The sequence below is a fragment of the Panthera uncia genome, chromosome B4 (assembly GCF_023721935.1).
Source record: "Panthera uncia isolate 11264 chromosome B4, Puncia_PCG_1.0, whole genome shotgun sequence".
NCBI lineage: Eukaryota > Metazoa > Chordata > Mammalia > Carnivora > Felidae > Panthera > Panthera uncia.
In genome coordinates, this window is record NC_064809.1 from 133,445,835 (window position 1) to 133,471,805 (window position 25,971).

Consider the following 25,971-nt stretch of genomic DNA (forward strand, 5'->3'; position numbering starts at 1 on the left):
CCCCCCCCCCCCCCCCCCCCCGTCTTACGGTGTTCGTGTCCCCAGCGCCAAAGTGCCTGGCACGTAGCGGCTGCTCAGTAAATCTGGGGAGCACAGATGAGGACGTGGCATCGTGTCTGGGGTGGGGCTGGTGTTGAGTCCCCATCGGCGTTGGGATTTGCTGGCTGAGAAAAGTGACAGGTGACATGTTGTAAATGTTTGCTGGCGAGAAGTCGGTGGCCCTGCCTCCCGGTGATCAAGCTTACTGAAGTGTCCTGAAACGGACGAGTGTGACCCCTCTCAGCCTTTGGTCGTTCGAGGTCACATCTAGGATACATTTAAAAACGTAATCATCTTCCCCTGACGGTGTTATCCTTCTGAAGGGCGCTGAGGATTCTTCTCGAGGATTGTTAACTACGTGTGTGTGTGGGGGGGGGGGGGGGCTGGGCGGGGGGCTGGTGGATAGAGATGTGAGTTTTCTTCTCCAGCTGGGATAGATTTAGGCTTTATTCCATTAAAACTGAGGGTCGCTGTAAGAACGTATCATTTCCCACATGAGCCTTTCATTGTAGCAAACGGATTAGGGAAGCGTCTTACAAAGCCAGTGACGGCCAGTGTCACGGCCGTCCCGTTGGACGGGAGGTACATCTCTTGCTCACGGTTCCTGTCTCTCTCTCTGCCTTGACAGTCTCTCATCACATTTGTGAACAAGCACTTGAACAAGCTGAATTTGGAGGTGACGGAACTAGAGACCCAGGTGAGCAGTGTTTGGGTTGAAGCATGTGTCCCCGTTTTCGGCCAGTTTTCGGATCCCGGGTGGGCCACGTGAGCAAGGCCCGTGCCGTCTTGTTCGTCTGCAAGGAATGCCCACCCCACAGCCGGAAGAGCTGGCCCCCGCCGCTGTGGCCTTCTCTCGGGGCCTCTGTCCTAATTTCCTGGGGCTGCTGGGAGAAAGAGCCCCAGACTGAGTGGCTTCTACCTGAGACATTTACGTCCTCACGGTCCTGGAGGCTGGACGCCCCAGATCAACGTGGGGAGGGTTGCTTCCTCCTGAGGCTGTGAGGGGGGCTCTGTGCCAGGCCTCTCCCCGGCTGCCCGGCGGGGCTGCTCGTGATTCGTGGCTTCCGTCGGGTTATAGATGCCTCACCCCGTCGGGTTATGGATCTCTGCCTTCATTGTCACATGGTGTCCCCCCCGTGTGCACGTCTGTGTGTCCAGATTTCCCCTTTTAGTAAGGACACGGGTTATGTTGGATTAGGGCCCATTCTAGTGACCTCATCTTTAACTCAAGTTACTTTAGTAGCGACTATTTCCAAATAAGGTCATGTTCACGGGTTCTACGGGTTAGGACTCCCAGCACATCATTTAGGGACGCACAATTCAACCCGTAACACCCTCTGAGTTGCCACCCCCCCCCCCCCCCCCCCCCCCCCCGCCGAAGGGCATTTGCACGTGCAGGTTTTTCGGTTTAGAACATTCCATCCCCCACCCCCCGCTTCTGTTCTCCATCACCATCCTTCTTGAGCAAGTGCTCACTGAATACCCGTCCAGTGACTGTGCACAAAATATGGCTTCTGCAGGAAGTGTATAAAATATACTCCCCCACCTCCTCGGAGCTAATCACATAGCGAAAATATGTTTCGGGGACTCAGCAGGCATTAAGCACAAAATATAATTTTCCCAGGATTAGCTGGGTGCTTGAATTTGTGGAGTCTTTGTAAAGTTCTCGGTACAGATTCCTCCCGCCCACCGCTGATCCTCTTAAACCCCTGGGTGATTGCCTCCCTCCGTTCCTGTCTGTTTCTTTACCTTTTCTCATTTGCTTTCCTAATTAAAAAAGTAATTCAGGTTCATTGTAGAATGTCTGAAAACACAGATAAGCAAAGCAAATAAAAATCACTCCTAATCCCGACACCCAGAGATCGCTGTGCTGAGGGTTTCGTTCCGGACCTTTTCTCTGCACGGCTGGCTGATCGTGGACAGTGCGGGTCCGTATGGGAAAGCCAAACGGTCCGTTTCTAATGAGTGTGTTTATTTGCGCGCTGTTTGCAGAGACATTCGTTGTCGTTGCAGTTTACGGACATTGCACCCCTCGCCTCTCAGTCCTTGCTGTTCGGCCCATCAGCAGTCCCGAAGGGTCCTAACACGTCATCCTTTGTCCCTCCCCGTCTGCCCCCTTCATCGTCTCCAGACCTCACTAACCACAGTTCACGGTTGATGTGTATTCTTCCAGATGGCTCTTAACGCATAAATGTTTTTTTTTTTAAACAAAAACATATCATACTGTGCGGCTCTCTTGTGATGTGGTTTGTCACGATCTCGCGGTCCGTGAGTTCGAGCCCCGCGTCGGGCTCTGTGCTGACGGCTCAGAGCCTGGAGCCGGCTTGCGATTCTCTGTCTCTCCCTCGCTCTCTCTGCCCCTCCCGCACTCGTGCTGCCTCTGCCTCTCTGAAAATAAATAAATAAACTTGAAAACAGTTGAAATTTAGGAACTTACGTCTCACACGATGACGTGAGTTCCGGGAACAGACGGCCGTGATGGTCGCACGCGGTGTGAACGGACTCCGTGCCGCTGAGACGCGGTCAAAATGGCAGATTTCACGTTATGTGTATTTTCCCGCCGTGAAAGAGGATGAGTCCGCAACATTCAAACAAAGAAGTGTCTCGTTCCAATGGGTGTCGTGGCCTGTCGGGACAGCACAGGCTCAGACACCCGGAGGCTGGGGTCCTCACAGGGACTGGCCCTGCAGGGGACCCAGCAGGTCTCGACCCTTCAGAGACGCCATCTCTGTCCTCTGTGGGGATGGCCAAGACCCCCCTCCCCCCCTCCCCCCGGGACCTCCTGTGCCTCTCTTGTCCCCCCGCCCTCACTGGTCTCCGCTGCTTTCTCTTTCAAAGCTGGAGCTGCTCCCTGGCTTATTGGGGTGGGAGAGGGCTGTCTGCCAGAGAGGGGGGTCTTTTGTTCTAGACGCCCGGTCCCCCTGCTGTGGGGACAGGTGCTGCTGGGCCGGGTGGCAGGGAGAGGGGCCGGGTGGGGATCTGGAGTGAGGGCCGCAGCCCGACCCAGTGGCACCGGCGTGCAGGGCCCGGCTAGGTGCCCACGTAGATGGACACACGGGAGCTCTTCGTCACCGGGGCTCGAGCGTGGGAAAGCCTTGTCTGGCACCGTGAGCACAGCTAGAAGAAGGTGTTCCGTCAGCTGCCAAGGTGAGCGGGCGGAACGGGGCAGCAAACCCCACGCCAAAGCGTAGGGCCCCCCGCCCCTCACGGGTGGGTCACGGCGGCGGCCGACTCTTGTGGAGCGCTCACCCCTGCCGGGGCCTCCCGGCCCGCCCTCTCGTCTGCATGCCAACCCTGAGAGATGGGGGGCACTGTTCCCCCAGGGGCAGCGGTGGGGGGGGGGGGGTCTAGCAGCCGGGCCGTCCGTTTCTAGCGCCGTGGCCCTGACCGCGTGGACGTGCTACAGCCCCAGACACCTGCACGGCCCCGTCAGTCCCGAGCCAGACGCTCTGCGCCCGGGGCCTTCCCCTGATGGCGGGTTCCGGCCCGAACGAGGGACGGAGCTCTTCCCTTAAGACGTCTTCCTTCTCTTGAACGCGTGTGGAAGGTTCGCCCACCCCGTGTACGGCCCCGAAACCTCACCGAGTGCTTCTCTGCAGTTCGCAGATGGTGTCTATCTGGTGCTGCTCATGGGCCTCCTGGAGGACTACTTTGTCCCCCTGCACAACTTCTACCTGACCCCAGACAGCTTCGACCAGAAGGTACGTGTGTGGTCGCCGTCCTCAGAGTGGCCCGGGAATGTGCTCGTTACCAGGGCACCTCTGGTCCCAGCTGCTTCCCAGGTGCCGTTTTCAGTGGGGGCTCAAGGTCCCACGGGGTGGCTCGGGCACCGCTGTCCCCCGGCTCCCTGTTCCTAGGCAGTTAACTTGCTTTTCTGCTTTTTCCCCATTAAAATAATAGGGAGGGGCATCTCGAACGTGTGTGAGTGTGTGTCCGTCCTTGTGGATTGTTTTCTAGGAAAATTCCCCAAATAGGATCGTTTGGGTCCAAGGGCCTAACCTTTGGGGCACCTGGGGGGGGCTCGGTCAGTTGAGCGTCTGACTCTTGATTCCGGCTCAGGTCACGATCCCAGGGTCGTGGGATTGAGCCCCGCGTTAGAGTCCGTGCGAGCGTGGAGGCTGCTTGGGATTCGCCCCTCTCCCTCCGCCCCTCTCCCCGCCTCGCGCTTTCTTTCTCTAAGATGACAGAAAAAGGGGCCCAACCCGTGAGCGTGGGCCACCGCGTCCCCTGTGTCACTGCTGTTTGCGGCCAGGCGTTTTTGCCTCCTGCTCAGGGCTTCCTGAAGTTCAGCCCCTCCAGACAGCGGCTCGTGCGTTGCCTTGCGAAACTTGGCTTGCGGGGCCGTTCAGATTGCTTTGGACTCCCAGGCATCTGTCGTCTTATTTTCCCAAAGCGCTAGACCCGTGAGTCAGAGAGGCGGACAGCGCGAGCGGGTGACGGCAGCCAGGGAAACATCCGACGGTGGGGCCGGGGCTCATCAGTCCGCGTGCTTCTGGCCACCTTGCAGGCCGTTCGCTCGCGGCCGAATGTTGTTCCTGCCTTGCTGCCGAGACGGACTCAGAGCAGAGCAGAGAGGTCCTGGAACGTTTGAGCCGCGCTGAACGGAGACAGCACGAGCAAGAGGGAGCGAGCAGAGCTCCCAGCAGGAAACAAGGGTGTCTGTGCTGTTGGTCCAGAAACGAGCGCGCAGATCACTTGCTGAAGAGGCTCCTGCGTTCCCAGGCCCGACGTGGCTGGTCGCAGACGCGTTTCTTTCTTTGTTCAGGTTCATAACGATGCTGGCACGCGTGGTTAATTGAGCCAAGTGGCTGGAACCGGGCTTCTTTCCGAGCTGAGGCTGTGCAAACGGCCGGGGCACCATCTCCCCGGCCCCGGTCTTATTCCCTTTGAAACAGAGGAGAGTTTTTGTTGGTTGCTGGCCTGGCCTGGGAGGCGTGAGAGGCCCCAGTGACCGACCGCCTTCGCCCGTGCGTGAGAGCCGTGAGGGGAAGGCTGTGTCAGGGGACAGCGTCCGGCGGGAGCCCCTTCCCCCTCAAGGAGGGGGGGGGGCGGCCCTGGACGCAGCTCTGTGGGCAGCTGGAGCCCACCTTGGGGAGGATGCTGGGATTCTGGTGGATTCTTCTCTGGCACCCCTGCCCTCCCCCGGATCCTCTCCCTGCTCCTCCTGGGGAGTGATGGTCACCACGGCAGCCACTGGCAAGTTCTTTGTGCGCTCGCTGTCTTTATTAGCCTCCTGGTCATCAGGACCAGCTCACGGGCAGGGGTGTCTCCCACGGCATAGACCTGAACTCGCTCTAGGCTGGTCCGCACACCCAAGCTCTCCAGCACTGCGTGTAGATGGGCAGGTGGGGCGGGGCTGCTGGGGGACCACCCACAAAGTATCCTCTGGGGGCCCGGACTCTGGGGGGCGCGTTTGCTCCAACCCTGAGAATGTAGCAACTCTGTATTTCCAGGACGGGGGCGCTATGGTTCAGTGAGCAAAATGAGAGATGTATCAAGGGCTGCTCTCCCCAAGCAGAGTGAGGACCTGTGTTTTTAAACAGTCGTACTGGATTTTAAAACACGAGACCAGACGGCTCAGACGCCCTAGGCTTCTGCACACAAACAGTACCCTTTGAACTGAGCCGTCGGTGCGACCAGTGGCTTTTTGTTGTTGTTGTTTTTTAATTGTTTGAATGTTTATTTTTTAGAGAGAGAGAGACAGAGACAGAGTGTGAGCGGCGGGAGGGGCAGACAGAGAGGGAGACACAGAATCCGAAGCAGCTCCAGGCTCTGAGGTGTCAGCACAGAGCCCGACGCGGGGCTCGAACTCACGGACCGCGAGATCGTGACCTGAGCCAGAGTCAGATGCTTAACTGAGCCACCCAGGCGCCCCTTTGTGTTCTATGATCTTACTCTGTGTAAGATAGATCTTACTCTGTGTAAGGTAGCCACTTCGCTGAGTACCCTGCGCCCATCAGTTGTCTTTCTGGAAGACTCCACGGCATCCCTTTCTGTGGGGACTGCAGTGCATCCTGGAGATCCAGTGGTGGTTGTTAACAGGAGTTCTCAGAGTGCTCCTTTCCTTCTGTCCCCCCATCTGATTCTCTCCCTCTGGACAAGGAAACAGAATCTCAAAAGGGCTGAGACGCAGCCCAGGCTCACACAGTCAGCAGGGCAGAGCTGGAAGAGCCCACTCCTATTCTGGAACCTTCTATTCCTCTGTCACTTGGCCAGGTTTTCAAAAATCCTTTGAATTGCAGTGAGAAAGGATTGCGGGGTGTCCTGGCTGTGTGGAGGGCTCCCAGGGGCAGCATGGGGCTTTGGGACACGGCGTGGGGCCTGGTCCCCTTGGGCCTGGAGAGCTGTTAGCTTTTCTGTCTGCCCCGTTCCGGGGGGCCCGGGCTCAGGGGGTCGCTTCTCTGCAGGTAGGAAAGGTTAGTGGAGGCGATGGCGTGGCTGAGACGAGAGTAGAGTGCTGGTGACTTCCTGTCTGGCAGTTTCCTCAGACTGAGAAGGAAGCGGGAGGAAACTTGCCCTGCTGAGCCCAGTAGCTGCAGGGAAGGGGGTCTGGGCGGGAACTGCTCTCTGCAGGAGCACTTTCGAGGAGCTGTCTCTCTCTCTCTCTCTCTCTCTCTCTCTCTCTCTCTCTCTCGGAGTCTCGGGTCAGGTCCCGCTGTGTGGCAAACGGGGACACTCGTCTTGTTCGTTCCCGGCTTCTGCTCAGGAAGGACCCTCGGGCCTGGAAGAGGCCGTGAGAAGATGTCCCGAGTCGGGCCGATCGAGGAGCCTTCCAGGCCCAAGTCTTCTTCCTGTCTCTCCCTCTCTGCCACCCTGTCTCCGTCGCGACCCCAAGCCTGTTGTGCCCGTGTGGAGTAGGTGGGCTGGACGGTGCCGGCCAGCGTGGGAAGGGGCACAGATCTGAATCCTGCCTCCGACTCGTCCAGCCCTGAGCCTCGCTTGGCACGGGCCTCCTAACCCATCTCAGCCCCGGGGCCTCCTTCGCAAAGTGGCCGGGACGTAGCCCACAGCCCTCCTCCGGGCCGGCTCCGTGCACCTCGGGCTGGGCGTCCGACATCCTACCTGGCCTTCCTGTTTGGCCTTTTCCGAAGGCCTCGGGAATGGCCGGGGACCCTCCGGCCCCCTCCATTTGGCCATTTGCAGCCCCGCCCAGCCCTGGGTGTGAACGGCCTGTCCCCTACACATCGGGCCCGTCCCGACCTGGGCCCCTCCGCCTGCCAGTGCTGCTGGGGGGCCCTAGAGGCCCCTCCGCGGTACGCTCAGCTGCTGTGCGTTTGCCAGCTGAGGGTTATTTTGTCACACATCTTTTTCCTGGTTAATTATTAAAACTAAGTAAAATGCTCATGTTTCTGGTTCATTTACACTGAAATCCTGAAGGTGTTACTGTGGAAAGGATGTTTGATTACTCAGAGCCCCGCGGTCCTTTCCAGCTCTGACTCTGCTCTGTGTTTTATTTTTGGTGCCCCCTCGTCCGATCTCTAACAACCTTTGCGCTCGGGAGACGGCTGGCTGTGCTTTGGTCACCCTGCGTCTCTGTGATCCGGGTGGATAAACACAGCAGACAGGGTGTTATTTTCAATCTCTTCACGACATGTTAGCAGAACACAAGCTTTCAGCGTCCTTGCGGGGCCGAGTGGGGCCTTTTCATTTCGGGAAGATTCCACGTGTGGGGGGGGCTGGGGGCGGGGTCCGCCTTCCTGTGACATCCAGCAGGTGGAGGCCAGCACCAGGGAGCCCCACTGCCTGTCACCTGCAGCCAGCATTGTGCTGGCGTCAGTCCCAGCAGCGTCCCCAGTGCCTGCCCAGTGCCTGGGCCACCGCTGCCCCCGAGGCCCGTGTCCTGCCCGGCTACGCACACAGGCTCCGTGTGTGAGGCCCTCCCGGCACGTGGTGGGTGGCCGCTCGGTGTGCAGGGCTGAGGGCCTCTGGGACGTGACTTGTCCTCTCTGAGCCTCATTTCTAAAACAGGGTCACTGCCACTTCTCATCGTGTGGCCCTCAGCAGAGCCGGCCCTTGGGGACGCCCGAGCCCTTGAGGGCGGGTTTTGTGCCTTGCCCCCCTGCACCTCTGAGCTGCCTCTGATCACTGGTGAGGGCAGTGAGAACCATCTAGTAAACATCTCCACCCTTCCCTGCTCCCCCGCCCACCCCATGCCCTGCCCCTGCCCACCCGTGCCCTGCACTGGACCGCTTGGGTCCCAGTGGATGTGCCAACTCCAGGGCTCCCTCTGGCCGCGTTTGTTCCCACCTCGTCCTTTCAGAAGAGAAGCAGCGGGCAGCGGGCGGGCCTGGGAGCGGCTGCAGAGCCTGACCCCTGCCCTTGCTTCCTGGGCAGGTCCACAACGTGGCGTTTGCCTTTGAGCTGATGCTGGACGGAGGCCTCAAGACCCCCAAGGCTCGCCCTGAAGGTAATGCCCTGCCCCCGGCCCTGCCTACCCCAGCCCCGGTGCCCCCCGGGCTCTTAGCTTTGGGGACCAGGACCCGGAGGACTGTGCTGGTTTTTAGCAGCCCCTTGACTTGGAGGGCGTGGCCTCCGCCCACGAGCCTCAGGACCTTTGTCCCCCTGTGGGTGCCAGCGCTCAAGCTGAAGATGCTCTTTCCTGCCTTGAAAGGATATTAAAAGCTTGCTGCAGTCAGATGACTGTTGGGTTGATGTCCCTGACGGCCGGCAAAGGGCAGGGCTTGTGAACAGGGACGAGGCGCGATCATGCCGTGTGGGGGTCTGAATAGCCGCAGGGAGGCCCGGGGAGCCGGTGGTGTGGCCACCTGAGCAGGCAGCCTGGGGGACCAGGAGCGGGCCTGGTGCCTTCCTCGGACCTGCCCGTTCACAGAGGGCATCGGGCCTGTTGGCCGCCTCCGGCTCGGTGGCTCCTGACCTCCCGTCGCTGCAGCCGTGGCCGGCGGTGGGAGGGTGCCGGGGCCGAGGCCTCAGGACCGGGGAGACCCTGGGAGCCCCGGGTGTCGGTGGGAGCCCCTGAGTTCATTCTGAGGGTGAACCGGCGGGCAGGCCGTTTCTCCTCTGCGAGTCTTGGTCTCCTGTGCCAAACGGGAAGGCGGGGTGGGGGGGTGGCGGGGAGGGTTATGCCAGCGCCCTGCGCTTGCCTCCTGCTCTGACAAGCTGGGCTTGGAAACGCTCTGGGACTCCGTGTAAGGACAGCTGTTGGCTCACGGCAGCCCCTCAGCCTGCCTTCCGTAAGAGATGCTATTTTTGCTTCTGGGGTTGAGTCCCTGCAGGGGGAAGGCAAGGTGATCGTGCTCTGGCCCGACAAGGGGCTTTTGCATCCCCTGCCAGTTCTACAGGGGAACAGGACTGGGGCCCAGAGCAGGGATGTCACTTGTCTGAGGTCACAGGGCAAGTGAGAACACCCAGGTGCCCAACATCCAGGAGGACCGGTCCCTTTCCCACCAAAGAAGGCAGCCTAGACTTAGTAGGCTGTCGGATCCTCCGAGGGTCCTGCCGTGGGCTACCCCCGGCCCCGTTGCCTGACCTCGAGGGGGCAGGATGGAGTAGCAGCCCCACCCCGCCCTGCCCCAGAATGCCCACCGCCGGTCCTGGCACCGGATGGCCCGTGGGTGTTGGACCCAGTAAGCATCCTCGGCTGTTGGAGACCCCGCACCACGTGGACGCCACTGGTCCCCAGACCGGCCTCGCTGCAGACTCTGTCCCGGCCATCCCAGGTGCTCACTGAGAGGGCAGGTGGCCTGGGGGCCCCTGTGGCAGTCTGTGTCTCGGGACGGCGCTGCCCAGGGCGTCCCGGGTGTGGTGGCTGTCGGTCTTTAAGCCAAGGTGCTCCGCTGTGGACGCGACAGCTGCCCCGTGTGCTCCTGTGTGCTGGCACTCGGGCTCAGGTGTCCTCACCCCGCCCATGGTTTCTGTTTCCTTCCGCAGACGTGGTAAACCTGGATCTCAAGTCCACACTGAGGGTCCTTTACAACCTGTTCACCAAGTATAAGAACCTAGAGTGACCTCGGAGAGCGGCGGAAACCCCTGTGCAGGGCGGGGAGGCCCGCTGGCTCCCCCTCCGAGCCAGGGTTATCCCCGCCCCCACCCCCACTCCACCCGGCCTTTTCGGGTCGTTGCTCTTAAACTCCCTTGTGTAGCTCCTGTAACTCTGCAGCGGGCAGGACCCTTGCGAATCCGGGGTTCTGCGCTCCTGTCTTGTTTGTGGCTCCTCCGGTGCCCCGGTCGCACCCACACCTCCCAGCCCGTGGGAGGGGCACCCTGCGATCCTCTGGACCCAGCGATGAACCGCCCCGGGCGATGAGAACAGCATCAGTAGCTGTCCCCGAGCCGAGACTCAGCTGGACCGTTCTGGGGGAATCTCCGTGGAAGCGAGACCTTTCCCGTAGAAAGCATTTTACGGTTTTAAAAACTGCTTTTAAAGTCCCAGAAGCTTTCGATGGAACAGGAGGGCCTGTGCCGTGTTCTGCTTCCTGACCAGTGTTCTTTCATTCACTTTTTGCATGAACATCTAAGACCCAGATGACCCGCTGCCGTGGTGTGGGAGGAAGGGTTTGCTGAGGCTATTTCCGTATTTCTTCTTGTTCTTTTTTTTTTTTTTTTTTTTTTTTGGGACAGCCAAATGGGTTGTGTTAGGAGGTACACCTAAAATGTTGCTCGATCCATCTCAGAGGCCCTGTTTGGGAATAGATGCGTTTCTCAAACTTCTAGAAAGGGGAGTCTATCAGCTTGCCAGGGGCTTCTAGAACAAGGTGCCACAGGCAGGGGGCTTAGGCAGCAGAAATGGGTGATCTCCCAGCTCTGGAGGCCAGAAGTCCCGGCATCACGGTGTTGGCTTATAGATGGCCGTCCTCCCCCTGGGTCCTCGTGTCGTCGTCCCTATGAGTGTCTGCGTCCTGATCTCTTATAAGGACACCAGTCATAATGGATTAGGGCCCCCCCATGTGACCTCATGTTAACATACGGACCTCTGTATAGACCCTGTCTCCAAATACAGTGACATTTTGAGGTACTCGGGGTGAGAGCTTCAACGTACAGATTCCAGGGGACACTGTTCAGGCCTTAATGGGGGGATATGAAGTGCTCCTCCCCCTCCTCCCGAGTGTGGCTTTCTAGAACCCTGCTGGCCTCTCCCGCTGGTCGCTTGGTGCCACCCGCCCTCCTCCCCTGTCCACCTTGGCTCAGGAGAGAAATAGGGCCGTGCTGCTGTCCGTAGGCACCGTCGAGCTGTTGTGTCCTACTAAATCGAATGCCAGTGCTCACGGCTCACAAAACGGCTTAATATTCTGGCTCAGGCCCGCTGCTTCCAGGCTGGGGCTAGTTTCAGAATCGCCGTTTTGATGGAGGTGGTTTCCCAATGGGGGAAAGAAATAATTAAAACAGTATTACCGTGGTTCCTACGGATGCAGTGACATTAAAGATCCACGTTGACAAAATAGCCAAGGCTGGAAGGTTCCGTGCTGACTTCATTACACGCCTAGAATGCCAGCATCCTGAAAGCTGTGGAGACCAGTCGTCCGGCCCCGTTCACAGGCAGGCTTGGTGAGGGTGATCCCTGGGGGCCCAGGGGGCCGAAAGGGGGTAGGAGTGGGGACACGGATTTGGAAAGAACATGTCCTCGGGGTTTTCAGCCCAGACAGGCTCTGCACCACAAAAAGAAGGAAATTGCCCTGGAAGGCAGGGGGGCTCCGCGTTCCCAGGCGACGAGCCCTCTTCAAGCCCTGTGTGTTTCTGGTCAGAGGGTAAGAGGGATACTAAGATCCGGGTCAACTATGAACAGGCACCTTGGCCTCACAGTGCTGACTGCTGAAGGTCGTGGGTCCGGCAAAAGATGTCATCTCTCCAAACTGGTTTTATTCGAGTTGGATCAGGGCTGTGGGTGTGCCTTGCGCACACCTGTAAGGGGCCCTGGAGCTGTGTGCACCTCATTTCCCTCCCTTCCCCGTCCAGTGAGAATCGGAATTGAAAGCATGGCCTGGACATTTGCACGGTGGTGGGGGGGGGTGCAGATGTGAGGCGGAGGGCAGGGCCACCTCTGGGGACGGTCCCCCCTCCTCTGATCAGCCCCATTGGCCACACTGGGGCATCTTCTTGGGGTGACTTGGGCAGCAGAAGCAACTTTCCTTAATCCCGGAAAGTTCTAGAACCCTTCCTCAAGTGACCCACATTTTCAGTGAATTGTGTTTCCATGAAGGAGGCCCCTCCACAGGAACTAAGGAAAAGCCAGCTCGTTTGCGCCCGAGGGGCGATGGCTCAGGGTCTCCGGGGCCCGAGTGCGGGGTCGGGCGGGGGTGGTGAGTTGGTCACCTTTGATCCTTCTCCGAGTGGCTTTTGTTCGCGTCCTCCGCCGGCCACGGGGAAGCCGCCTGCAGCTTCGTTTCCCTTGTGACAACCGCGGGGTATCCTGTCGGCCGAGCCCTGTGTGCCCCAGTGTCCTAACTGCATGTGACAGAGAGCTGTGATTTAAAGGAACCAGATGCTTTTTTCAGCCCCTTCGTGTGCCCGTGTTTCACAGTCTTTTTAATTGTTTTAAGCCCATGTCTGTTTTGGGTTTCTGGATATTACAGAAAAGCCGCTAAAACCCTGGCTGTGCTGTTATGCTGCCCGCCTGGCTGGCCGCGGGAAGCTGAGGCTTTTCCTGAGTGCCGCTGGCCAGCACCCTCTATGCAAACCTGATCTGTCCTAAGCCGGAGGCTCGGTCAGGAGGGTGCCGGGAAGTGCAACAGTGTGCTGTTATTTATTCCAATAAAGAACTCGAGAGCGTGGGGCCGTCCGCTGCTTGTGTCTGGTTTTTCTCTCCTGCGCTTAGGGGTCATCGGTTCGCGCCGGCCCGGTGCTGGGGGCTGGGACGCACAAGCTCCAGGAGCTTCCGATCGGACCAGGCCTGCTGGACAGCGGCGCTGTCTCAGGGGGTGGTGTCCTTAACGCTGCAGGGCGAGGGACCCGGGTGACCCTCGGCGGTGGCCAAGGGCTCGTGCTCCACGCTGGCCCTGCTGTGAGCCTTCCCTGCAGAAGTCATGGGGTGATTCGGGCGCCTCGAAAAGAATCCCCGATTGCCGCCCCAAAGAACCCAGGCTTCAGAGAATTGCCTGGTCCAAACCCGCTTTGTTCCCATGTGACTGCTGGCTGGTTAGTTCTCCCTCGCTTTCCACGGTGGGAACGTCCCTCCAGTTTCCCTCCCTAAAGAGCCACCTTCCTTAATCCAGGTTCGGTTGCCTGTAACTGGGGCCGCTGTAGTTGCTCGAGGCAGAAAGGAATCGAACGCAGGAAATGAGGTGGCCCCAGAGCCATGGGAAGGCTGGCGCGGCAGGCTGGGGACGGACCCCCACGGAGGACGCTTCGAACCGCACCGTGGTGCCGGCCGTCCTGCCGTGACCAGGAGGCTGCTGAGTGGCTGCTGCCCCGCGGTTTCAATTTCGAGCCGGATACTTGCCGTCCGCCTCTCCAGATGCCTCTCCAGCGTTTTCCGCACTGGCCTCTCCAGCGTTTTCCGCACTGGCCTCCCGGACTGTGTCCGTGCGCTGCCTTGCCTCTGGCTTCCATTTGGACTTGGCCGGTGGGAGGCCCCGGCAGGAGGGAGCGTGCGGGAGAGGGAGCGAGGTCGGGGGGTCTGTACTCCAGGGCCACCCCTCTGCGGGGCCACCGGGGTCGGAGGGCCCCTCTACCACACCCCTGGCTGGCGGATCTCTCTCTCTGGGCTCTGGTGTCCACTCTGGCCTCTGCCCCGTCGGGCCCTGGGGTCGTGATAACTCGCTCATGTCGCTAGTCTTGGGCTGTGGCACCGTCTCTTCTGTGTTCCCTTAACCCGGCCCCGGGAGGCGCTTTGTCCAACACGCTTCAGTTTCCCAGCGTGGATGGGCCATCTCTGCCGGGACGTGGCGGTGCACCTGGCCCGGGAAGCAGGGGACGCAGGGCCACGCCGTGCCCGTCACACCTGCCCCAGCCAAGCGTGCAGCTGCCCGTCCCCACCATGCTGGAAACTGCCTCTGCCTCTTAGGCTGGTACCTCTGTGAGCAGCGACAGCAGGTACAACAGTACCTGCCTCGGAGGCCGGTTCCAGTAAACTTAAAGCCCTTAAGGGGCGCCTGGGTGGCTCAGTCCTCTGAGCGTCGGACTTCAGCTCAAGTCGTGATCTCACGGCTCATGAGTTCGCCAGCTCCCCGTGGCGGGGAGGTGGGGTTCCCTGGCCTCAGTGGCTGGCTTGGCTGGTGCTGCCACTTGGAGATGGGGCGACCGAGAGGGACTGCTGGGTTTGCGAGGCGGGGAGGGGAGAGGGAGAGAAGGAAGAAACGGCAACGCTGCGTCTCCTGCGAGGCATCTGAGGGCCCGGAGGTGTGGCTGGGTGGTTGGCGCTCCGGGGGCAGAGCTTTCCGTCGGGGCCGTGGAGGCACCAGGCCCTGAGGCCCAGCGAGGAGGAAGCTCCCTGCAGACGCAGCCCAGCAGGCCCTGCGGAAGCCGCAGGCCCAGAGGAAGTGAGCAGCGTGGGGGGTGGGGGGACCCTGCCCTCCCCCGGCCCCTCCAGCCCCCAGGGTAGGAACTTACTTTTCTCTGGAAGCCGGTGATCACGATTTGAGCTCCGCGGCCTTCATTTCATGGCAGCCAGGTGAGTCTCAGCTCCCGGGAGCCCTGGGCTCGGGGCTCTCTGCCCGTCTGTAATGTTCAGGAGCGAGAGGGCGCAGAGGGAGGGCTCCGGGGGTGGGGGCTTGTGGCGGCCGACCCCAGAGAACACACCCTTAGCTGAGGGAGGGACTCGGGCCAAGCAAAGCCCTGAGCCCCTGTGCAACCCCCCCCACCGGCCACCCACGCGTAGAGAGGCGCATTTCCTCCCTCCCGGGGCCAGACAGATAGAAGGGCACGATCCCACCTCCCTGGTAGCCAGGTGGACAGTCTCCCTTTCTCCGCACCATCTCCCCTGAGCGTCATCCGGTGTGGGGGGGGGGGGGGAGAAAGGCCACCCCGTTTCAGATGAAGAAACTGAGGCCCAGGGCGGGGAGGGGCTGCCGGGGGAGGGGAGATACCCTGAACAGAGCTGGGGCAGACACCCCTCGTGTCCCCTCCACTGCCTTCGGTGAGCTCTGAGTCCGGCCCTGTCTTGTAAAGACCTTTAGGACCAGGAAGGGAGGGGATTCGCCCAAAGCCACGTAGGGTGAGGAAGAGCAAGCCTGGAACCCGGGCCTCCTCCTAACCCCCAGGCAGGGCTCTTTCCTCTTCTCCGGCCACGTCCCTCGAGCCGAATCCTGTCCAGAAGGAGGCTTGGGAATTCGGGGGGCAGGACCGGTCCCACAGCTGTGGTCTCCCCCATCCTTCTGTTCGGGATGGGGCCTCAGAGGTTCCCCGCGGGCCGGCTGCTAGGGCGATGGGGTGGCCCTGCCAGTGTCCCCATCTTGCCACAGCTCTGGGTCCCGCTGCTGTAGCCAGGTTTCCCGGGTGGGGGGGGGGGGAAGGGGGAGGGCTGGAGCTGCCCCCCATTCTGTGGCCCCCATGTCTTTTTGGGGCCCGAAACGCTGGGGAAACGCAGGGGGCCGAAGAGGAGGGCAAAGCTGCCGGCTGAGCAGGAGAGGAAGTGAGCCCTGGGGCAACAGGAAGGAGGCCGGGCTGGCTTCTCCAGGGGCCCCGTCCCGCGTGGGGTGCGCCCGGCCCCTGCCCAGAAGGAGCACACGAAGGGGGCCACACACACCCCTCGCGTGCCGGCCCCTCCCATGCTGACGTGCGCAGTGAGGCCCCCAAAGCGCAGAGAGGCTGAGCCCGCCGAGCCCCACCGTGGACAGCCTCGTTCCACGTCGGGCCAGGAGGGGCCAGGCCGCCCCCCGAGAGCCAGGCCCCCGTGGACTGGCAGCCGAGCCTGGGGGATGCCGCCATGCCAGCGTGGTCCCCGCATCGGAAGGCTGGTGGTGTCACTCCGTGCCCACCTGTCTCGGGCTCAGGGACCTGGAAGGGGCGGACCCAGTGCCCCCCTCGCCCTGCCCCCGTGGGAACTCAGGCACCGTAGATGTCACCCATCCGCGGATTCGCCTCACCCAGCCCTGCCGTATGCCCACCCCGGGCATCCCTCTGGAGCTTAACTCCAGGGTTTCCCGGATCTTGACAAGCCCTCAGCCGCGGGCCTCCCTCCACCCCTGCGTCCTGCCAGAATGGGCCCCACGGCCTACTTCTCATCAGGGAGACCCGTCTCCTTGCCTAGGCAGCCCCCACCCACTCCCCGTGCCTCATGGTCGGAAAGGAACCACGGCCCAGAGCCAGCGCGGGGCTCCTCGGATGGTGATGCCCCCCTGTCCCCTGCATCCCCCAGGGCCGGCAAGGCAGAAATGGAGCCGGAATCCTTGTACAACCTGCTGCAGCTCCCGAAGGCGGTGGGCCGGCCGGCGGAGGAGGAGCTCCCACAAGGTGCCGGGCCCAAGTGGGGCTGGGGGTCCGCGCAGGGCGGAGGGGCGGGTCTGCGGGCAGGTCCGGGCCCTGCCTTGCTTCCCAGGTTGTTAACTGAACACCCGATTTGTGCAGCCCCTGCCTATGCCTTCTGCTTTATCCTTGACAACTCCCACCCCCGCTTCTGGAAACTTTGGCAGGTACCCCCATACCGCTCATAACCACACATCTCGCGTTTGACGATGACACTGGTAACGCGATATTAACTGCTCCTACGTGCTGTGCACGTCCTACAAGCTGTACCTCGTTTATCACTCTGAGGGTAGGCGTTCCTGCCTCCCTTGTATGCGCGAGGAAACTGAGGCCCAGTGAATAACGTGGCGGTGGCAGGGGACTCCGTTAACGCGGTGGAGCTGGGGTTGGGAACCCAAGGAGGGGAGCCCCAGCATTCAGGTTCCCCTCCCGCCATGCCCTACTGGCAGATATCTGCAGAGATCTGACTTGGCAGGGGATGGGGGTTATCGATCTGCTTCCTTCACTCGTGTGGGTCCCTTTAAATAGTGGGTGGGCATAAGGGCGCCTGGGTGACTCAGACTTTGGCTCAGGTCACGACGTCCGTGAGTTCAAGCCCCGTGTTGGGCTCTGTGCTGATAGCTCAGAGCCTAGAGCCTGCTTTGGATTCTGTGTCCCCCTCTCTCTGCCCCCCCTCTCAAATATAAATAAACATGAAAAAAATTTTTTTCACGTTTATTTATATTTGAGAGAGACAGAGACAGCATGCGAGTGGGTTGGGGCAGAGAGAGAGGGAGGCACGGAATCCGAAGCAGCTCCAGGCTCCGAGCTGTCAGCACAGAGCCCGATGCAGGGCTCAAACTCACGAACCGTGAGATCGTGACCTGAGCCGAAGTCAGAGGCTCAACCGACTGAGCCACCCAGGCGCCCCCCAAAAGTTTTTTAAAAAGTGGGTGGGCATAGGACGGGGCAATTCAATGGGTGTGGGTCCCCCTTTTAACAAGTCTGTTTTCTGAGCTCGGGGAGTTTGTGGCCACTGCCCCTGAAACCTCCCTTCCCAAGGAGATGTTTGGAAAGGACAACGCAGGTACCCGAAGCTGTCAATCCCCCTGTTACAGAAAAGAGGCGAATCAGGAAGCAAGCCAAATGTCCCGCTCAGCAAGGGCGTTAAGTGAACTCACTAGAATTTATGGAACCTTTAAGACATAAATATGATGACGGAGGAAAAGTGTGACATCATTGAAACGTAAGAGCAGAATGCAACTTGAGCTAGACCCTGTGAATACAGCCTGAATTTTAAGATGGGCGATGTGGCCGAGAGACCCCAGAGCAGCGAGCGAGACCCTGGGGGCCGGGCGGGCATTGCCCAGAGTCGAGAAGCTGACTTCCTTAACTGCCTGGTGCTCTCTGTTTATAGATGGTTTAACGCTGGAAAGCATCACGAGCAAAACTGCCGTTAGCGGTGGGGCTGGGTTATTTGAAAAAATATTTATTTTGTGTTTTGCAGTGGATTTAGAAATGCTCAAAGTACTGGCAGGCACAGCTGGAACATGGGATGATTCAGAGCGGCAGGAAACCTGCTCCAGGAAGGAGCTGGCGGGGGGTGGGGGTGGGGTATCACCGGAGGCTTTCACCCACCCACCCGCTCCCCACACACCGGTACAGAGACTGCCCGGGCCCAGCGTGTTAGATGTCCCCGCCTCTTGTCAGGAGATACGGGGCCGGGGAGAACTTGAAGGTTTCCAGATCATCTAGGAAAAGTCTCCAGCTGCGTCGTGGGAAGACAGAGGCGTTGCATTTTGTGAACCTGGGCAAGGCAGCGCCCCCCGTGGTGGCTCAGTTTCCCCCATGTTCATCGAGACTAGATCCTCTCGGCCCTGCCATTTGTGGGTGCTGCGAGTCTAAGGCTTCGGGAAGCCGCTGACCAGAGGGGTCAGCCAGGGTGGTCTCGGCGTCCTGCCCGTGCCAGGGAGCCAGGCAGACTGGGCTGAAATCCGCCGTGGCCCCCTGGTGCCCGGCCCCTGGGCTCGTGCGAGCCCCTCTGCTTGAGTACGTGGGTGGAATTGCCAGGTAAAACCCGGGACACCCAGCTAACGTTTGAATTCGAGGCAGGAAACGGTTTTCCAGGCGAACTGTGTATATTGTTGTGCCTGAGGATGAGCTGGTGCTCATGAGGGGAACCAGAGGGAAGGGCATTGGGGGGGGGGGCTGGAACAGCACGGGCCAAGAAAGAGGTGTGGAGGACGAGGCGTGTCTGGGAGGACCGAGTCACTTTAGATGTTTGATTCTCAGGGTGTGTGTGTGTGTGTGTGTGTGTGTGTGTGTGTGTCTGCTACTGTGTGTCTGTGTATCTGCGTGTGCGTGTGTATCGGTGACCGTGTCTGTGGATCTGTGTGGGCACGTGTGTGATGCAGCAGGACCCGATTCCCCGGGTGTCGAGGTGCCAGGCTGCCCAGCCCCCCCCGCAGGGACCCCACACGCGTGTCATCTGCTTCCAGGAGAAAAGAAGAAGTACCTGCCACCCACCTCGCGGGGGGACCCCAAATTTGAAGAGCTGCAGAAGGTACAGCTCCTTCCGCGGTCTCCCCCCTGCTTTCTCTGGGGGCAGCCTTTCCGTCCCCTTGGGGCGGGGTCTGTCCCGCTCCTCCCCTCTCTGACCTCAGCCTGGCGGGTGGTGACCCTGCAGGTCCCCGGGAGACCTGTCGAATGGCTACATGAGGGAACGTTTATTGAGCACCGACTGTGTGCCTTTACGTAGGTGGTCCCCACAAGCCTCACGACGGTTGAGAGGGCTCTGCCGTCCTGAATCCCGTGGAGTGAGTAGGAGGCTCAGAGGGGCGACCTGGCCTGGGGGGGACACAAGGCCGGCCGGCAGAGTTTGACCCAGGCCCCAGAGCTTGTGCACTTGCCCCTGCTCGGCTGCGCACGGCAGTGGAGAGCTGGCAAAATGGGCAGAACGGGGGGTGAGTCACCCGGGCCCCCCGCGTCTCTCCTTGGCTGGGAGGCTGCCGCTGCACCTGCCGGACCAGGCAGGTTCAGGCCTCCGTTTTCGTCTGCCTCATTGCTTCAGTCTCCACGTGGCCTTTCTGGTGCCTCCTCCCGGGAGGCCTCCTGGCCTGCACCACCTTCCATCCCCCCAGACTGTGGCCGTCTTCCCGTCCCTTCCTGTCTCCCTCCCGTTCCCCGGCTCCCTCCATCCCACCTTCCCCACCGTCAGGCACTGGGACCCGAGGAGAACAAGAGAGGCCCTTCCTGGAAACCTGACGGGGTGCCGACACGTCTTAGTTGGGGCTCCTCCTGGAGCTTACCCTGAGAAGGATTTGGGCGCAGGTGGTGAGCCAGGAGAAAGGAAAGCAAGTGGGTGGGCCCCTCCGGGAGCAGGTGCAGAGACGGCGTAGCTGGGAGGTTGGCTCCCAAGTCCGGAGGAGCCGGCGCTGCTCCCTTAAAGGCACGGGGCTCTGCTTCTCGCGCTCCCGGCCTGTTGAACCCGGGCGGGGACGGACGCCCTGGCAGAGGTGCAGAGGGGAGCAGGGGTGTGTGCCTCGGTCGTTGAGTCTGGGGGATCAGGCGGGACCCCAGCAGCCCGTGTGGGTGTCCTGGGGCTGGTGCCACGGAGCACCATGAGCCAGGTGGCTTAAAGCAAGGGGAGTTGAAGGTCTCCCAGCCCGTAGGCCGGAAGTCCTCGATCGAGGTGTGGGCAGCGTGGGTCCCTCCCGGAGGTTCCGAGAGGGAACCCATCCCAGGCCTCTTGCCCGGCGTCAGGCGGCTCCGGCGCCCCTTGGCACCCCTTGGCGCCTAGACTCGCCACTCGGGTCTCTGCCTCCCTTGTCACGGGGCCTCCTCTGTGTTTCCAAAGTCACGTCCCTCCTCTCCTTCTGGGCTCTCCCAGAAGTGCCTACTTAGATCCAGGTTTCTACCAACAGCCTCTTCAGGGCAATTCAGGCCTTTCCTGTCGAGGGCCTTCAAAACTCTTCCCATTATCCGGTTCCACGGCCACCTCCCCGCTCTCAGGTACTTGTTATGGCGGCCTTCCGGGACCAGCACCTTGCACAGGACAAACAGCACCCCCCCCCCCCCCCCCGCCCCAGGGCCCAGGTTCCTGCTGAAGAGAAGCAGAGGGTCTTTGGGAAGTCAGACTGAGAGGGCAGGGACGGCTTCCCGGAGGAGGTGACGTTTGACCTGGCCTTGACGGATGGTATAGGAGCTGGCAGGTGGGAGGAGGGCCTTGCGGGTCAGAGCTGAGCCAGGTGGGGGACCCGGCGAGGAGTGGTCCCCGGTCAGCCATCCCCTTGGGGTCTTCAGGTGCTGATGGACTGGATCAATGCCAGGCTCCTCCCGGAGCACATCGTGGTCCGCAGCCTGGAGGAGGACATATTCGACGGGCTCATCTTGCACCACCTTTTCCGTAAGCGGCTGCTCCCAGGGTACGTGGGCCTGGGCCCCAGCACACCGCCCCCCCCTTGGCCCCTTCAGGCCCCGGGGGTGGACTCCTCAACAGCCGCCCCCTCCCCGTCGCCGTTGTGATGTCGGGCTTGGTCTGCGCACCTGCCTTCTGCCCACAAAGCCGTGAGCTCCCAGAGGGCAGGGGTGTGCCCGATTCTGGTCCTCAGCTGACCTGGGGCCTGGCTCAGCAGCGCCCTTTGTGGGACCCTTGGTAGTTGGACAGAACGATCCTGCCAGCCCCTTCCGGAGCACCTGCCAAGGAGCAGGTGTGGTTAATCCTCAGAAAAACCCTATCCTCTTACCATCCCCATTTTATGGATGAGGAAAATGAGGCTCGGAGAGGCCTCGTCACTTGTCCAGCGTCTTGCAGTGGGGAAGGCGGGGGAGTCAGGGTCTGAGCTTAGGAGTCCAGGCCACCCTGCCTTGCGAAAAGGAAGTGCACGTAGCTGAGCAGAAGGCTAAGGTCAAGGTGAGGTGGGCCAGTGGAGGGCGGCTCGGAGGGCCGGGGCTCGCTCGGGTCACAGGGCTTGTGGTGGTGGAGGAGGCCTGGGGGGGGGGCACGGTTCTCACCCCTCCCTCCCTGTCCTGCCTTTCTCGGCCTCTCCCCCCGATTCCCTCCTGGGCCCTCTCCCGATCTGCCCTCAGAGACGCTGACTGGGCTCCGGCTGGACGTGGAGGAGATGGCTCTCACGGTCCCCAACCAGAGGCGCAAGCTGGAGGCCGTCCTGGAGGCGGTCAACCGCAGCCTGCAGGCAGAAGATCAGCCGCTCAAGTGGAGCATGGACGGTATGTGGGGCCTCGGCTGGGGCGGGGTCCCCGGGAGGGCGGGGGAGCCTGGGTCCCTGTGCAGCACCGGCCTCTTGTTTCCTCTGCCTCTGGGGTGGGGGCACCCTGGGGGCTTCCGGGGAGCCTCCCGTGCAAAGTCGTGCACCCCTTTCAGGGCCAAGAGCCCTACACGCTTCTGCGCCCCGGAGATGTCGCCGCAGCAAAGCCCGCGGCCGTGTAACGGCATAAACGCGGTCGATGAGGCCCCTACTGTTTGAGTTCCAAGCACCACGAGCTCCCACGTATCTCGTCAGATGGGTGCTACCGGTCTCGTTTCGTTAATTGATTTAAGCTCAACCCGCGGTGCCTGCTTTGGAGCGAATGGGAGCGAGCAAAGCCCCCACTCTGATCTCCGCCCCCTCCCCCATCTTCCAGATGAGAAAACTGAGGCTGAAGGGGTTGAGTGCCTTCTCCGAGGTTGGGAGGTGGTGATGTAACAGTTTTCAAGCCCAGTTTTTGTTGGGTTGCGTGCCTTCACCGCTGCATTTAACGTCCCGCTTTCAACAACTGATGGGCGTAACGTTGGCCCTGAATTAAGCCACACTCATCTGAAGCCAACGGTTTCTTGCACTGGGGCCCCCACTGTAGGGCCTCGAGCGGCTCAATATTGTAAAGAGTGGCTGTCTCTGTGTCGAAAGCCCCGTCCACTTGGGGAATTGTGCCCGTGGGCTGTATTCGCAGAGCAGGGTGATGAGAGCACAGGGTGGCTATTTTTGGTTCCGAATGAGTATCTCCAGCCCTCTGCCTTCCAGAAGGCTGGAGGCAGATCTCCTTGGTCTTCAGAGGGTTGTTGGGACAATATGGAGCCCTCCGTGTGGCCCCAGGTATCGGTGGCCCCTTCCGCTCTGACCTGTGCCCTCTCCCCTCCCAGCCATCTTCAACAAGGACCTGCTGGCCACCTTGCATCTCCTCGTGGCCCTGGCCAAGCGCTTCCAGCCCGACCTGCCCCTCCCGACCAACGTCCAGGTGGAGGTGATCACCATGGAGGTACGGGGCTGGGTGCTGGGGGGACCCCTGTGTACAGGCTGAGCATCTTGGGTCCATATCACCGTACCCTGGATTAGGGGGTGCTGCGTGGGGAGGGGCTGAGCCAGGGTGTTTTCTTAGGAGCCTCAAGATATAGCACATCCCTCCAGGACTGCAGAGGGGCCTGGGCTGGAGCTGTGGGTGGAGATACTGAGAGTCCGTGGTGGCGGGGGGCATAGGGTCACGTGGTCACATGGTCACATGGGCCATAAGTGGTCATCTATCTGTTCATGGCCTTTCAGGAGCCTTCATAGTTTTGGCCCGGGCCACTGCGGTGTTGTCCCTCATTCACCAACGATGGCTGTGACCATGCAAGGGAGCAAAGGGACCTGCAGGGTCCCCTTGCTCTAGCACGTGCACAACTGGTGCTGAAGCCCATGTCCCCGGAGCCCATGGCTTCTCCCTCAGGCAGAGTCTGAGCATCACAAACGGGGCCCTCACCTTCTCCTGCTCCCCATTACTCCCTCCCCCAACTTCTGAGTGCCTGGATGAGCCATGGGGCTTCTCGTCTTGGAGCTTACGTTTCACTCAGATGAAATAATTCTTACTTCTTTCAAAACTGTTGACTAAAATTCTCCACTAAGCAGTGTCATGACTTTGTTTATACTTCTGATATAAATCAGAGGTGACTTCATTCCTTCATTCCTTCACTCATTCACTTATTCATTAATCCATCCACCTACCTATCCACCCATCCATTTACCCATCCATCCATCTATCCCTTCACCATTCATCTATCCATCCACCCATCCACCCACTCATCCATCCACCATCTATCCACCATCCACCCACCATCCATCCATCCATCCATCTACCCACCAATCCATCCATCCATCCATCCACCATCCATCCATCCATCCACCCACCTACCCACCCACCAATCCATCCATCCATCCATCCATCCATCCATCCATCCAGTCATTATTCATTTGTCATTCAGACCAACACATGTTTATTGACTCCCTGTGAGCCAGGGACTGAGTGAGACTCTGGGGATATCTGGGGAACAAGACAGACATTGTCCCCATCCTCATGGGGCCCAAGGCTCATGAGCAAGAAAGACAATTGAGCCAGGCCACAGTGATGAGCACCGTCCAGGAGCCGCCCTGAGGAGGGAAAGAGGTAGAGTGAGCTGGGTTCTGGGGCTGCGCTGGCCACTACAGTCTTTCAGTGGCTGCTGGTGTGGGTCCCCGAGTTTTCTGGGATTACTCAATTTCTTCCCTGTTTTTCTCTCTTAGAGCACCAAAAGTGGTCTCAAGTCAGAGAAGTCGGTGGAACAGCTCACTGAATGCAGGTGAGGGGAGAGTCAGGGCTTGCAGCACAGGCCGAGCTATATTATTTGGGGAATGGGTAACAGGGCCTGAAGCTGGGGACAGATGTGCCTGCCCTTTGTGGGAGGGACCCTCACATCTCGCCACTTCCTCTCAGCCACCAGAGGGCCTCCCTGACCCCTCAGCCCTGCTGGGCGCCTTTTCATCTTGCTGGGCCTCACAGGGCATGGCTCTGATTGTTAGGCATGCCCCCCCCCCCCCACCAGCTCATTTGTCCTCTGCACAAAAGCAAGCAGAGTTGGGGACAGAAGGAGCTGTGGCTCCCTGTCATGAGGTCACACTATAGCCATTGTGGGCCAGGAGGAATCTAGACCTGGGGTCACAGGACCCCGATGCCATGTCGCTTCCCAGAGCCTGGTGGCCGAGGGCTGGAGCCAAGGGCACCAGACACCAGCATTTATAGAGCACCTAGTGCGTGCGGGGCGGGAGGCTCTGTCCTTGGGTGTCCACGACAGCCAGCTGCTTACCTTTCGTGCGTCTGGACAAGCAGGTTGCTCGGCTAATGGGCTCTTCCCTCTGCCCTCCTGGAGGTAAAGCCTGGCTCTCTGTTTCAGGCTGCCCTCTCTACCCTGCACAGCCCAGTCCCCTGTTGAGGGCCTTGGTCGCAGGGGCCACCCGGCCCTCCTGGGACAGCTTGACCCGCTTTGGGCCCAGAACCTTGCTTCGAAGGGGTGTGGCTGGGTGGAAAATTTGACACAAGGTCGAAGACAAACCATTCAGAACAAGAGAAACAGAGTGAAAGAAGCCAGACGCAGAAGAGAGCGTGATTTCATTACACGGGCTCCCAGAATAGGCAAAACCAGTTCACAGCGGGAGGAATCAGGGCAGGGGTGATCTTTGGTGGGGGGGGGGGGGGGGGGGGGGGGGGGGAGAGCACATGGGGGTGCCGGGAAGGGTCTGTATCTTGTTGGGTGCTGATCACACAGGTGCGTGCAAAAAACGCACGCGCCTTAATCGTACAATTTGTGTGCTTTCTTGTATACCGCCCACCCGAACTAAAACAACAACCACAGAAATGACAAAATCCAGACACAACTAGGTGTGGAAGCCTCCAGGGTGGGGTGTGGGCCTCTTTCTGCCCGCGCCCTGCGCAAGAGCCCTGCCTGCTTACGAACTGCAGGGAAGAAGGGAGCTCGCCCGTTTCTCTGTCAACCTTGCTAGTGCTGAGTCTTGTCGTAATAAGAAACTACAGGTCTGAGGATATTTTTTAACCACGTGTTTACCTTTCTCCCCCCCTGCAATTGTCCCTTTAGCACAGACAAGGACCCAGCTACCAGTGAGTACTTTTCCCACCGGGTGTGTGTTAAAACAGACGGGAGGATGAAGGGTCACTTGCTGGGTGTTCTCTGCTCTTGCCTCTGCCCCCCGCTACTTGTATCTCGAGCCTTCTTCTGCTCCATTTGTCCCTTCTTCTCTCCATCAGTCCGTCCCAGGATCGGGCTGTTTCCTCTCACGATACTGCTCGAACGGCAGGGAGAGGTTTACAGTTCCCGCCGGTGGTCATGGTAGAGTTGTTATGAACGTGTGGGCTCTGAAGCCGCATGGCCCGGGTTCAGACACTAACGTGTCCTCTTGTTAGCCATGTGAACTTGGGCAAGTGACGTAACCTGTCTGTGTCTCAGCTTTCTCATCTGTAAAATGAGATTAATAACGGCACCCACCTCTTGGACTGGTGAGGAGGGTTAAAAGATGATTTGTGAATGTGTTTAGCCCAGAGTGGGTGCCCCATAGTGACTGTGCAGGGGTGTGGCCACTTCTTTTGTGACAGACATCTTCCCCTATTGAGAGATTGGTCCATCCATTTCTTCTTTCATTCATTCACTCAGTTGGCCTAGTCGGCTGTTCATCCATCCATCCATCCATCCATCCACCTACCCACCCACCAATGTATTCTTCCATCCATCCATCCATTCACCAATCCATCTGTCCATCCATCCATCCATCTACCTACCCATCCATCCATCCATCCACC

General features: G+C 60.1%; 2 protein-coding genes across 6 annotated transcripts in view; both read left to right on the forward strand.

Annotated features, from left to right (window-relative positions):
• PARVB (parvin beta) overlaps nt 1–12,762 on the forward strand; it is a 103,345-nt gene extending 90,583 nt beyond the window's left edge. For 2 of the 5 annotated variants that reach the window (XM_049626495.1, XM_049626494.1), the window contains exons 10-13: nt 668–736; nt 3,639–3,740; nt 8,374–8,446; nt 9,928–12,762. In XM_049626495.1, coding sequence (XP_049482452.1) covers nt 668–736; nt 3,639–3,740; nt 8,374–8,446; nt 9,928–10,004 — 321 coding nt within the window. In that variant the 3' untranslated portion in view covers nt 10,005–12,762. Of the gene's footprint in view, nt 1–667; nt 737–3,638; nt 3,741–8,007; nt 8,149–8,373; nt 8,447–8,543; nt 8,717–9,927 lie in introns of those variants that run through there. The other 3 variants (XM_049626497.1, XM_049626499.1, XM_049626496.1) reach the window with 3 other exon arrangements.
• Nucleotides 12,763–13,495: 733 nt separating this feature from the next.
• On the forward strand, nt 13,496–25,956 carry PARVG (parvin gamma). Its single transcript, XM_049626500.1, has 8 exons — nt 13,496–14,602; nt 16,289–16,383; nt 18,873–18,937; nt 20,677–20,779; nt 21,463–21,603; nt 22,514–22,629; nt 23,907–23,962; nt 25,253–25,956. Exons 1-8 carry the CDS (start codon nt 14,592–14,594, stop codon nt 25,506–25,508), a joined length of 843 nt encoding a protein of 280 aa, XP_049482457.1. The 5' UTR covers nt 13,496–14,591; the 3' UTR covers nt 25,509–25,956.
• The last annotated feature ends 15 nt before the right edge of the window (nt 25,957–25,971 follow it).